Source organism: Manis pentadactyla, chromosome 4 (assembly GCF_030020395.1).
Source record: "Manis pentadactyla isolate mManPen7 chromosome 4, mManPen7.hap1, whole genome shotgun sequence".
Taxonomy (NCBI): Eukaryota; Metazoa; Chordata; class Mammalia; order Pholidota; family Manidae; genus Manis; species Manis pentadactyla.
This window is the reverse complement of record NC_080022.1, coordinates 145,056,557-145,070,663: the sequence shown is the minus strand read 5'-3', so window position 1 is coordinate 145,070,663 and position 14,107 is coordinate 145,056,557. Positions and strand designations below refer to the sequence as shown.

Sequence of the window (14,107 nt, the reverse complement as noted above, 5' to 3'; positions counted from 1 at the left end):
CTTACATTCAGGTCTTTGATCCATTTTGAGTTTACTTTTGTATATGGGGTTAGACAATGGTCCAGTTTCATTCTCCTACATGTAGCTGTCCAGTTTTGCCAGCACCACCTGTTGAAGAGACTGTCATTTCGCCATTGTATGTCCATGGCTCCTTTATCAAATATTAATTGACCATATATGTCTGGGTTAATGTCTGGATTCTCTAGTCTGTTCCATTGGTCTGTGGCTCTGCTCTTGTGCCAGTACCAAATTGTCTTGATTACTATGGCTTTATAGTAGAGCTTGAAGTTGGGGAGTGAGATCCCCCCTACTTTATTCTTCTTTCTCAGGATTGCTTTGGCTATTCGGGGTCTTTGGTGTTTCCATATGAATTTTTGAATTATTTGTTCCAGTTCATTGAAGAATGTTGCTGGTAGTTTCATAGGGATTGCATCAAATCTGTATATTGCTTTGGGCAGGATGGCCATTTTAACGATATTAATTCTTCCTAGCCACGAGCATGGGATGAGTTTCCATCTGTTAGTGTCCCCTTTAATTTCTCTTAAGAGTGACTGGTAGTTTTCAGAGTATAAGTCTTTCACTTCTTTGGTTAGGTTTATTCCTAGGTATTTTATTTTTTTTGATGCAATTGTGAATGGAGTTGTTTTCCTGATTTCTCTCTCTGTTGGTTCATTGTTAGTATATAGGAAAGCCACAGATTTCTGTGTGTTGATTTTGTATCCTGCAACTTTGCTGTATTCCGATATCAGTTCTAGTAGTTTTGGGGTGGAGTCTTTAGGGTTTTTTATGTACAGTATCATGTCATCTGCAAATAGTGACAGTTTAACTTCTTCTTTACCAATCTGGATTCCTTGTATTTCTTTGTTTTGTCTGATTGCCGTGGCTAGGACCTCCAGTACTATGTTAAATAACAGTGGAGAGAGTGGGCATCCCTGTCTAGTTCCTGATCTCAGAGGAAATGCTTTCAGCTTCTCGCTGTTCAATATAATGTTGGCTGTGGGTTTATCATAGATGGCCTTTATTATGTTGAGGTACTTGCCCTCTATTCCCATTTTGCTGAGAGTTTTTATCATGAATGGATGTTGAACTTTGTCAAATGCTTTTTCAGCATCTATGGAGATGATCATGTGGTTTTTGTCTTTCTTTTTGTTGATGTGGTGGATGATGTTGATGGACTTTCGAATGTTGTACCATCCTTGCATCCCTGGGATGAATCCCACTTGGCCATGGTGTATGATCCTTTTGATGTATTTTTGAATTCGGTTTGCTAATATTTTGTTGAGTATTTTTGCATCTACGTTCATCAGGGATATTGGTCTGTAGTTTCCTTTTTTGGTGGGGTCTTTGCCTGGTTTTGGTATTAGGGTGATGTTAGCTTCATAGAATGAGTTTGGGAGTATCCCCTCCTCCTCTATTTTTTGGAAAACTTTAAGGAGAATGGGTATTATGTCTTCCCTGTATGTCTGATAAAATTCCGAGGTAAATCCATCTGGCCCGGGGGTTTTGTTCTTTGGTAGTTTTTTGATTACCGCTTCAATTTCGTTGCTGGTAATTGGTCTGTTTAGATTTTCTGTTTCTTCCTGGGTCAATCTTGGAAGGTTGTATTTTTCTAGGAAGTTGTCCATTTCTCCTACGTTTCCCAGCTTGTTAGCATATAGGTTTTCATAGTATTCTCTAATAATTCTTTGTATTTCTGTGGGGTCCGTTGTAATTTTTCCTTTCTTGTTTCTGATACTGTTGATTTGTGTTGACTCTCTTTTCTTCTTAATAAGTCTGGCTAGAGGCTTATCTATTTTGTTTATTTTCTCAAAGAACCAGCTCTTGGTTTCATTGATTTTTGCTATTGTTTTATTCTTCTCAAATTTTTTTATTTCTTCTCTGATCTTTATTATGTCCCTCCTTCTGCTGACCTTAGGCCTCATCTGTTCTTCTTTTTCCAATTTCGATAATTGTGACATTAGACCATTCATTTGGGATTGCTCTTCCTTTTTTAAATATGCTTGGATTGCTATATACTTTCCTCTTAAGACTGCTTTTGCTGTGTCCCACAGAAGTTGGGGCTTAGTGTTGTTGTTGTCATTTGTTTCCATATATTGCTGGATCTCCATTTTGATTTGGTCATTGATCCATTGATTATTTAGGAGCGTGTTGTTAAGCCTCCATGTGTTTGTGAGCGTCTTTGCTTTCTTTGTACAGTTTATTTCTAGTTTTATGCCTTTGTGGTCTGAAAAGTTGGTTGGTAGGATTTCAATCTTTTGGAGTTTTCTGAGTCTCTTTTTGTGGCCTAGTATGTGGTCTATTGTGGAGAAGGTTCCATGTGCACTTGAGAAGAATGTATATCCTGTTGCTTTTGGATGTAGAGTTCTATAGATGTCTATTAGGTCCATCTGCTCTACTGTGTTGTTCAGTGCTTCTGTGTCCTTACTTATTTTCTGCCCAGTGGATCTATCCTTTGGGGTGAGTGGTGTGTTGAAGTCTCCTAGAATGAATGCATTGCAGTCTATATCCCCCTTTAGTTCTGTTAGTATTTGTTTCACATATGTTGGTGCTCCTGTGTTGGGTGCATATATATTTAGAATGGTTATATCCTCTTGTTTGACTGAGCCCTTTATCATTATGTAGTGTCCTTCTCTATCTCTTGTTACTTTCTTTGTTTTGAAGTCTATTTTGTCTGATATTAGTACTGCAACCCCTGCTTTCTTCTCACTGTTGTTTGCTTGAAATATGTTTTTCCATCCCTTGACTTTTAGTCTGTACATGTCTTTGGGTTTGAGGTGAGTTTCTTGTAAGCAGCATATAGATGGGTCTTGCTTTTTTATCCATTCTGTTACTCTGTGTCTTTTGATTGGTGCATTCAACCCATTAACATTTAGGGTGACTATTGAAAGATATGTACTTATTGCCATTGCAGGCTTTAAATTCGTGGTTACCAAAGGTTCAAGGTTAGCCTCTTTAGTATCTTACTGCCTAACTTAGCTCGCTTGTTGAGCTGTTATATACACTGTCTGGAGATTCTTTTCTTCTCTCCCTTCTTGTTCCTCCTCCTCGATTCTTCATATGTTGGGTGTTTTGTGCTGTGCTCTGTCTAGGAGTGCTCCCATCTAGAGCAGTCCCTGTAAGATGTTCTGTAGAGGTGGTTTGTGGAAAGCAAATTCCCTCAGCTTTTGTTTGTCTGGGAATTGTTTAATCCCACCGTCATATTTGAATGATAGTCATGCTGGTTCAAGGCCCTTCTGTTTAATTGTATTAAATATATCATGCCATTCTCTTCTGGCCTGTAGGGTTTCTGTCGAGAAATCTGATGTTAGCCTGATGGGTTTCCCTTTATAGGTGACCTTTTTCTCTCTAGCTGCCTTTAAAACTCTTTCCTTGTCCTTGATCTTTGCCATTTTAATTATTATGTGTCTTCGTGTTGTCCTTCTTGGATCCTTTCTGTTGGGGGTTCTGTGTATTTCCGTGGTCTGTTCGATTATTTCCTCCCCCAGTTTGGGGAAGTTTTCAGCAATTATTTCTTCTAAGATACTTTCCATCTCTTTTCCTCTCTCTTCTTCTTCTGGGACCCCTATAATACGGATATTGTTCCTTTTGGATTGGTCACACAGTTCTCTTAATATTGTTTCATTCCTGGAGATCCTTTTGTCTCTCTCTATGTCCACTTCTATGCATTCCTGTTCTCTGATTTCAATTCCATCAATGGCCTCTTGCATTCTATCCATTCTGCTTATAAACCCTTCCAGAGTTTGTTTCATTTCTGCGATCTCCTTTCTGGCATCTGTGATCTCCCTCCGGACTTCATCCCATTTCTCTTGCGTATTTCTCTGCATCTCTGTCAGCATGTTTATGATTCTTATTTTGAATTCTTTTTCAGGAAGACTGGTTAGGTCTGTCTCCTTCTCTGGTGTTGTCTCTGTGATCTTTGTCTGCCTGTAGCTTTGCCTTTTAATGGTGATAGGAATAGTTTGCAGAGCTGGGACGAGTGACGGCTGGAAGGACTTCCTTTCTTGTTGGTTTGTGGCCCTCCTCTCCTGGGAGAACAGCGACCTCTAGTGGCTTGTGCTGCGCAGCTGCGTGCAGACAGGGTTTCTGCTTCCTGCCCGGCTGCTATGGAGTTAATCTCTGCTGTTGTTGTGGGCGTGGCCTGGCTCGGGCAGCTACTCCAAAGTGGTGGAGTCGCGTTGGAGCAGGAGCAGCTGGGAGGCTATTTATCTCCGTAAGGGGCCTCCCTGCTCCCTGAAGCCCAGGGGTTAGGGTGCCCAGAGATCCCCGGATTCCCTACCTCTGGATTAAGTGTCCCGCCCTGCCCCTTTAAGACTTCCAAAAAGCACCCGCCAAAACAAAACGACCACCAAAAAAAAAAAATTTTTTTAATTTAAAAAAGAAAAAAAATTTTTTTAATTAAAAAAAAAGGTGGTCGCTCGTTTTTCTTTATTCTCCGGTGCCAGCCTCGGGCCTCTGCTCACCGGTCTTGCTGCCCTGTTTCCCTAGTATTGGGGTCCCTATCCCTTTAAGACTTCCAAAAAGCGCTCGCCAAAACAAAACAGCAAAAAAGCAAAAAAAAAAAAAAATGGTCGCGCGCTTTTCTTATGTCCTCTGTCGCCCAGCCTCCAGTGCCCGCTCACTGTTCTTGCTGCCCTGTTTTCCTAGTATCGAGGGCCCTGCACTCTAGCCCGGATGGCTGGGGCTGGGTGTTCGGCAGACCTGGCCTCCGTCTCCCTCCCGCTCTGCCTATTCTTCTCCGGCCGGGAGTTGGGGCGATGGGCGCTCGGCTCCTGCCGGAGCGGGGCTTGTATCTTACCCCCTTCGCGAGTTGCTGGGTTCTCTCAGGTGCGGATGTGGTCTGGATATTGTCCTGTGTCCTCTGGTCTTTATTCTAGGAAGGGTTGTTTTTGTTATATTTTTATAGATATATGCGGTTTGGGGAGGAGATTTCCGCTGCTCTACTCACGCCGCCATCTTCTGCCCCTCCTCTAGTTAAATTTTTAAAAGATTACGTGAAATCCAAAACAAAATATAAAAGACAAATGGCCACATTACAGGTGTTAAGATATGCTAGGATAAGCACTGGCTTTGTTAATTATTGACCTGTATATCGCTGTATAATTATCTAACAAATCTATGCTATTTCAAACTATGTTTTAATTTGAAGATAAGCCACTGTTATTTATGACAGCACACCTATGGTTGAGGTTAAACTATAGAAATCAGTAGAGAGCTGATGAAGCAGTGAGGATATATACTCTAAGACAGTATTCCTCAGCTTATTTATTTATTTACTTACTTACTTACTTACTTATTTATTTTGATATCATTAATGTACAATTACTTGAACAACATTATGGTCACTAGACTCCCCCCATTATCAAGTCCCCCCCACATACCCCATTACAGTCACTGTCCATCAGCATAGTGCCTCAGCTTTTAATGCGCATATAGTATCACACCTGGAAGTCTTGTTAAATACAGATTATGATTCAGTATGTCTGGGTCGGGTTCATTTCTGCATTTTTCACAAGGTCATGATGCCACTGCTGGGGTCATGGACCACACTTGCAGGAGCAGGGATCAAAGGGACATCACTGGTCAGAACTGGCAGGGTTTCTCACCAAATAATTTCTTAATTAGGTGCCAGGGTCTGGCCCTTTACTCTGAAAGAACAGACTTGCTTTTGTTAAAGCCCTGAGACACACGAACTAAAAGGCACATGAAGGCTAACACATTCATTTCAGAGTGAACTGCAACTATATATAGACAAGAATATCGGTATTTTTCACTGTAAACACCTCCAGTACCTCCAACTAATCACCTTTGCTAGTATACAGGGAGGACATTTTTGGACTTGCAAAGCTTAAGGACTAGGCCCCAGAGAGTGGCAGTGTTATCAAGGTAGTGTCACCCTGTGAGGCATATGTGACTGATCACCTGACATCACTACATGATGCTACATGATAGATCAGCTATCTCTACTTACAACAAGCAGGAAAGCCCATCCTGTAGAAATAAACAAGTGATGAAAAACACAATGGAAGTGAAATCTAAAAATGAATATACAAGAATTTAGGTTTTTCCTATTTGTTTTGTCTTTGAAGGATCAACCACAAAAGAAAGAGTAAATCCATGAGGGGAACAGTCTGTTTCCTTGACCAAAATATTCCTAGAACCTGTAAGTATCTCTGACCCATAGTAAGCGCCCAATATTTAATGAGTGAATGAACAAATGAGTATTTAAGGAGAGTGGGAGTTCATTTCTTTGGCATTTACATCTTAATACAAAGGATTTCAGGGAGCTATAGAGAACCATTCCTAATAATTTCAACATCAGTTAGGCCAGGCTGGCTATAAACATTATCTGATTTCCAGAAGATAGCAAACATCTCTCTAGCCTTTAATTTATTCAAACAGTAAGTGTTACAGACTACCCTTGCATTCCTTCACAGAACTTCCTTTTCTCTGAAGACAGAGGGTAGGGCCTAAATTTAACCACAAGAGGAGAAACTGCTACATGCTGGCAGTTGTTTTTGACGGAATAACTTAAAAGATTTTTACTCTTCCTCCTCCTAGATTTTCATAGACATGATTTCTTAGCATGAGACAAATTTCACGAGAGATTTGTAAAGGGTAAGAAACAAAAGCAAAGATAAAAAGTAAGCCAAGAGCTCTTGGAAAGGTTAAATAGTTACCTTATAGCCCAGCAATTCCTAGGTATATACTTAAAGAACTGAAAACATGACCACATAAGAACTTATATGTGAATGTTCATAGCAACATTATTCATAATAGCCTAAAAGTGAAAATAACCCAAATGTCTATCAACTGGATAAATAAAATACGGTAAATCCATACAACAAATATTATTCAGCCATAAAAAGGACTGAAGTACTGATACATGCCCCCATAAAGATGGACCTTAAAAACAATATGCTGATGGTGATGGGGGGAGTCTAGTAAACATAATGTTCCTAATGTAATTGTAGAGTAATGATACAAAAAAAAAAATATGCTGAGTCAAAGAAACGAGTCACAGGCGGACACATATTGGGCAATTCCATTTATATGAAATGTCCAGAATAGGCAAGTCCAAACAGAGATATAAAATAATTTAGTGGTTGCCAGGGGCCGGGGATGTGACAGCTAGTAGGTATGGGATTTCTTTTTGGGGTTATGGAAATGTTCTGAAATTAGATAATGGTGATGGTTACACAACTTTGTGAATATACTAAAAACCACTGAATTACACATTTTAAGGCAAGAATTTTATGGTATGCAAACTATGTATCAATAAAACAATCATATGCCAAAAGGAAATAAAATCAGTGTGTAAGAAATATACACAAAGGGGAGCATCCCTTTCTCTCTGCTTTTCTCATCTTTCCTCCAAGCAAAATCTTAGACTAAAAAGCCACATATATTATGTAGTTATTCTGAAAATGACTGAAACCCTAAAAATATCCTAACCACCAAACAAAAGCAGCTGCTTATTTTGATAACATTTTTGTAACACGGGCCTTCCTTCAAATCCAAGTTGACTGAGGACTTATTCTACAAAGCCAAATGTGTACAATCCACTAGAATTACCCTTGAGGGGAGACGCAGCTGTAACTGGCACTGGCACAAAACACATTCCAATTCACAAAAGAGAACTACACTGTCATTCAGTCTAGTCAGAAGGCAGTGTCATCAGGAACCTAACTGTGATGGATGGATGTTCTCTTCATGTTTTCTGTCTCAAGCCCAAGACAATGGGCCTCAAAAACAAAGCAAAACAAAAACCCTTACTAAGCTACACTAAATTATAAGAAAGTATGTCCTGTATTTAAATTATTGCATAGAAAACGTAAAGGAATGTAAGTTTGGAAATTGAATACTAAACCATTCAGATAGGGATATTAAATTTTTTTAATGCATTCCATATTACACAAGAAATTAATAAGTACTATTCCTGGGTGCTAACTCTATTCATTTTGTATCAACTCTACTGCTTTTTAATTGCTTGATGCAGTTAAACAATGGACATGCTCATATATAAGGTATCTTAACTGGCTGAAACATTAGTCATATAATAAGAAATACTTTAATCTCCTTTACAATGTCCTAGATTTAGAAACTATTTCAAAATAGCAGAAGTAATCATGTAGATGAAATGGAAATCAAGATGAATGTTTTGGAAGAGACCTTAAAAAGCATTCACCAAATCAGGACAACCACATCTAGATTTTGCTATTAAACTGTGAATGATGCTTGGTCTACACAAGCTCTACAAGGATTTAAAAATATATAACACGTGAAGCATATTGAGCATTCTTAATGATGAGAGCCAAAGGCACTAGCACCATGGCACTATTCTACTAGATGCACATTTTCAGATTCTCTGCACCCTGGGAGTTACCATGCTGATAATACAGATTAATATCAAGTGTGATGGAGAAATATCCCACCCGCCCAAGCGATTCCACTCAGATGGAATCCCACACATTCAAAGAGCATTTATTACGCTACCCCTGTAAACAGTAGCTTGAGGATTATCTGTCCTATTACACGTTGAGAATGAGTTACATCTCTTTCTGTATACGTTCCAAGGGGTAGAGAAACCATGTGGCCTTCCTATGTCTTTGATAACCTTGTCCCCATGGAACAGATGACTGCTGTCACTTGAAAGTATATTTAGCTTCTCCTTTCAGCACTCCTCTCTTTAAACCTGTTTTTCCGTTTCCCTACACCGTTTATGCCATCCCTCGAGTACTTAATTTTCCTTCTTTTGCTCTTCCAACACAGCTTCACCTTAAATTCCAGACCATCTAGAATTTTTTTTAAGGCATTCAAGATCCTATGAGATAATGAAGTACTCCTTTCAGGCATTAATCCCATTCATTTACTGTTCACGCTACTGCTTCTCAGTCCCCTCCCTATCTCCCTCTCTCTTTAGCCCTCCCTTTCTATATTCATGTTGCCTCCACCTTCAGCTCTCCCCAAGTCACTGCCCCACATTTTCCTCAGGCTCTCTAATCAATCTCCATCCCCACGGCAGGTTTTTCCAAAGAATCTCCACCTCCCCCAACTCTCCTTCATCCCTACCCTCGGTGACGCCCTCTCATTTTGCGGCGGTCCCTCACTCTCCCCAACCTCGGATTCCACCCCTACCCCCATCACGGCCCTACACAGTTTAGGGAACGCAGCTCACACTCTCCCTCGATCCCCCAAACTTGTCTCTTCCCCTTAAGACAACCTCCAGTACCCACCTCCCCCATTCCCGGGCCCCGCTAGGTCTCCCTGCACCTTCAGAGACTCTTGCCTTCTCCCTTCAGAGTTTTGGACACTCTCACCGCTCGGCGCGCTCCTTGCCCTCGTCCACCCGCTGGGCACCCCGTGCCCTCCCCGGGGCCCACAGCGCCCCTCCGAGAGCGGCCCTCCGACCTGCCTCCGCGCCTCCCGCAGCCCCTGCAGCCTCTGGCCCAGCTCCCGCCTGTAACTCTGCGCCGCCTCCACGTTCTCGCGAGCCTCCTGCAGCAACACCCCGGGCTCCAGCTCCATCGCCCTCTCCGGCCACTCGGCCGGCGGCTGCGGGCGCGGTTCCCGACTGTCCCGGGCGCCGCCGAGCGGCGAAGCGCAGGCGGAAGTACCGCCCCGCCCCTCTGCAGCCTTGATTGACAGTCGCGCGCCGGCGCCACGCGCAACCGTCGTCCGGTTCTCAGCGCCTCCCGCTTCACAAGCCCACCTGGCCTCCGCCGGGCTTCCACGCGGAGAAGGCTTTTAACTGGAGTGGGCACATACAATTTTTTTTACTCCTGACTCCCTTTTTGCATACTTAATTCTTTAGAATCAACTGGCTACAGCTAAATGAATCTTAGTTTTTGAACAGCAACTCCTACAAAGCAATATTCTCCCGCAATCCAAAACAATTGAGAGAGTCCTAATATTGACTTGTGTCTCTTAAAGAAAGTTTTTTTATTAAGGCTATTTTTTTTTTAATTTTGACAACTCAGATTTACAGAAATCTCAGAAACCAACAGAAAAGTTGCAAAAGCAGTGCAAAATTTTTTTTCCTGAATAAACCACTTGAGAATAAGTTGCCAACATCCTGTAAGTACATTCTTCTATGCGCCCACAATGCAACCATCAAAATCAGAAACTGAATACTGATACTCTATTACATTTAAACCTACATCCTCCATTCAAGTTTAAATCAATTGTCACAATGATGCCCTTTATAGCAAATGGATCCAGTCCAGAATCACTTGTTGCATTGGATAATCTTATCTCCTGGCAGGCGCCATAAATCATAAAACTCTTGTTAATATCCTCTTTTCCTCTCCCATTCTCTTATTCCCCATTAGTGCCCTGGAATTTCTCCCTCCGTCTTTTACTACCTAATCAGTGCAAACCCCCTGATATCCAGTTTTCTTCTTCCCACCAGCCTCCTCAGTCATTTCTCTCAATTTTGTACCAAAGAAGCTAGGGAGCCAGGTAGAAGACAACCTGTAAGTGACAAGGTGAAGGCAAAATTCCCTTTTGTTGGTAGGCTGGGTTATAAGGGCCAAGGCTGAGAATGTATACATATTAATTCGTTTTGTTTCTCGCAGTCTTTTCTGAGTTTACCTCAATGGCCTCTTGATTTATTCAGAATGTTCCTTAATAGTTTTAGTATACATTTACATCTTTTACATAGGTCAGTTGCACCTAGAATCTCCTTTTTCCTGTCTGGGCCTTTTTCATCTTACGTTCTTTATGATACCTTCGGCTGCAATTTACAAAATACTCTAACTTTAACAATAAAAGAAATTCATTGCCTAATAAAGAATACTTGAAAAGGCTTTAAGGCTAGTTTCATTAAAAGGTCAGACTTCCTAACTCTTTTCTCTGCCATTTTTATCATTATCTTATTTTAAGCCTGCTTAATCTTACACTCCTTAGTAATCGATTGTACTACTTTCTTTCCTGTTGTCTATGTGGGAGCTAAATTTTCTCAGCTTTTGCTTTTCTGGAAACTGTTTAATCCCTCCCTCAAATTTAAATTATAACCTGGCCAGGTAGAGTATTCTTGGGTCAAGGCCCTTCCGCTTCATTGCATTAAATGTATCCTGCCACTCCCTTCTGACCTGTAAGGTTTCTGCTAAGAAGTTCTGATGATAGCCTGATGGGTTTTCTTTTGCATGTGACCTTTTTACTCTCTTTGGCTGCTTTTCACTTGTCAAGATTAGTTTTGTGGCCCAAAATATGATGTCACAGTGAATGTCATAATGCAAACTTGAAAAGAATGTCCACTGTGTTGTGGCCACGTTACATACCTGAATGTCATTCGGTCCTGTTGGTTGGTGGTGTTGGTCTATGGTGGTGGTGTTCGAGTTACTGAATTTTCTCTTTTCAGTTGTATCAAATTCTCCTTCATGTAATTTGAAGCTCTTTTGTCAGGTGAGTGTACATTTGGAATTTGATGAATGGAATCATAATATTATGTAATGTCCCTCTTTACTTTTTGTAATTTTCATAACTCTGAAGCTCCGAATATATGGTAATAATATAGCCTTTAGCTTTCTTTTGTTTAATATTTCACATTTCTCTTAATGGAGGTCAGAATCTCTTAGCTTTCCATCATCTGTGTCTTTCTCTATTTTTTTTTACATTCATTCCACAAGACTTTTGCTTAGATGGAAGATTCTCTTCTGGGTTGGCAGTTCTTTTCTTTCCTCACTTTAAAGATATTATTCCACATTCTGTGGCCTCCATTGTATTTCATGAAAAATCTGTAATCATTCAAATTTTAGTTTATCTTTGGTTTTCAGCATTATGACATGTTTAGGCCTTATCAGGCCTGACTGTTTGTTACTGATTTTGAGTTGAGGCCTTCTCAGACCTAAACTCTTTGAATTTGCTCTGTTTGGGGCTTGCTGAGCATCTTGAATCTCTAAATTTATGTTTTTGTCAAATCTGTGATCTTTTCAGCTTTTAGTAAGAATTGTTTTCTCTAAAATAATTAAATTTTCTTTTCCTTTATATAACACCTATAATGTGAAATTTAGACAAATTGATACTGTCCCACAAGTTTCTAAGGATGTATTCATTTTCTCCAATGTTTTTTCCTCTCTTTTCTTCAGTGTAGGTAATTTCTATTGCTTTGTTATCTTCAAGTTTACAGACTCTTCTATCATCTCTGTTCAGTGGTTGAGCCCATGCGATTTCTTTTAATTATATTTTTCAGTTCTAAATTTTTCCATGTGGATCTTTTTTTATAGTTTGTATTTTTCTGCTAAGAACTTAAGTCTTTCCAGTTTTTTCTAGAGTGTTAACCATTAGCACATTTACTATGCTTATAACAGCTGCTTTAAAGTCTTTATATGATAATTCCAGCGTGAGGCATCTCAAAATAGGCATCTGTCCTTTCTTTCCCTTGATAGTTTGTCACATTTTCCAGTTGTGTGTATGTGTGTGTTGTTTGTTTCAGCATGTGGAGTAAAGTTTGAATTTTATTCTGGCCATATTGAATATGATATTGTGATTTCTGAGTCATGTTTTCATCTTCTCAAGAAGGTTGATTTGTTTTATTTACTTACTTTTAATTTTTAGTAAGGTATGATTGATATACACTCTTATGAAGGTTTCACATGAAAAAACAATGTGGTTACTACATTCACCCATATTATCAAATCCCCACCCATATCCCAATGCAGGCACTGTCCATCAGTGCAGCAAGATGCCGCAGATCCACTATGTGCCTTCTCTGTGGTACACTGTTCTCCCCGTGATCCCCCACGCCATGTGTACTAAACATAATACCCCTCAATCCCCTTCTCCCTCCCTCCCCAGCCACCCTCCCCTTTGGTAACCATTAGTTCCTTCTTGGAGTCCTGAGTCTGCTGCTATTTTGTTCCTTCAGTTTTGCTTCATTGTTATCCTCCACAAATGAGGGAAATCCTTTGGCATTTGCCTTTTCCACGTGGCTTATTTAACTGAGCATAATGTCCTCCAGCTCCATCCATGTTGTTGTAAATGGTACAACTTGTTTCTTATGGCCGGATAGTATTCCAGTGTGTATATATACCACATCTTTATCCATTCATCTACTGACGGACACTTAGGTTGCTTCCATATCTTGGGTATTGTAAAAAAAGTGCTGCGATAAACATAGGGGTGCACATGTCTTTTTGAATCTGAGAACTTTTATTCTTTGGGTAAATTCCAAGGAGTGGGATTCCCAGGTCAAATGGTATTTCTATTTTTAGTTTTTTGAGGAACCTCCATGTTGCTTTCCATAATGGTTGAACTAGCTTGCACTCCCACCAGCAGTGTAGGAGGGCTCCCCTTTCTCCGCATCCTCGCCAGCATTTGTTGTTCTTAGTCTTTTCGATGCTGGCCATCCTTACTGATGTGAGGTCATAATTTGTTTGTTTTAGATGACACGTTCTGTCTCACTTTCTGTATGTGGTGCTTCTAATACTAGTTCTGTTTTCAAAACTTTCCGAGCTCTTTGCATTTGCCCTGTGCTATGTCTCTCACTGATAGCCTAGGACTTAGGCAGTAGTATATGTCATCCATTATTAGTTCTCTTTCTCATAGTCTTTGCTATACTTTCTGAGTCTATTTTCAACAAACACAAGTTGTTGTTTGTATTACTTCATACCCAGCATGGGGTTGTCTTTTCCACTTGTTTTCTTCTCCATGATTTCCTCCATACTCTTCAGTTTCCAGTGGCCTTTTTCCCAGTTACTTTGATCAGAAAGACACAGACGTGTTTAGACTTCTGCATTGTACAGTTCCCCTGTAACTGGGGCTGTCCTTGCTTAAAGTGCAGAAAGAAGAGAGAAAATGAGAAAAAGCATAATGACAGTTCCCCTCATCCTTTGTGAACGACAGAGACCCTGTTTCCTAGCTTTCCTGGCCTGAGAGTGAGGTTTTTCTCACAGGGCTGTTCTGTTCCTTTGGCACTGCATGTCTGCGGCTGAGAGAAAAAAGAAAAGGGGAAAAGTGGCATATTTCCTCACAATCTGAACCTCACAGGGTCCCCTTTGGGACAGAAGAGCAGGATTCCTTTTAAGGGTTTTCTTGTCATCAGTACTATCAAAATAATTACTCAGGCAACTCTTTGGTCAAAGCCGGGAGATAGAGGAAAGCGGAATCA

At 40.5% G+C, this 14,107-nt stretch overlaps 1 protein-coding gene across 1 annotated transcript in view; it reads right to left on the bottom strand.

Moving 5' to 3' along the window:
* Window positions 1–11,290, bottom strand: part of LOC130683228 (uncharacterized) — a 46,323-nt gene extending 35,033 nt beyond the window's left edge. Inside the window, exons 1-2 of the mRNA XM_057499495.1 lie at window positions 11,280–11,290; window positions 9,413–9,724 (exon numbers count right to left, since the gene is read on the bottom strand). Of these exons, the coding sequence (XP_057355478.1) occupies window positions 9,413–9,724; window positions 11,280–11,290 (323 nt within the window). The remainder of the gene's footprint in view (window positions 1–9,412; window positions 9,725–11,279) is intronic.
* Between the last annotated feature and the right edge of the window lie 2,817 nt (window positions 11,291–14,107).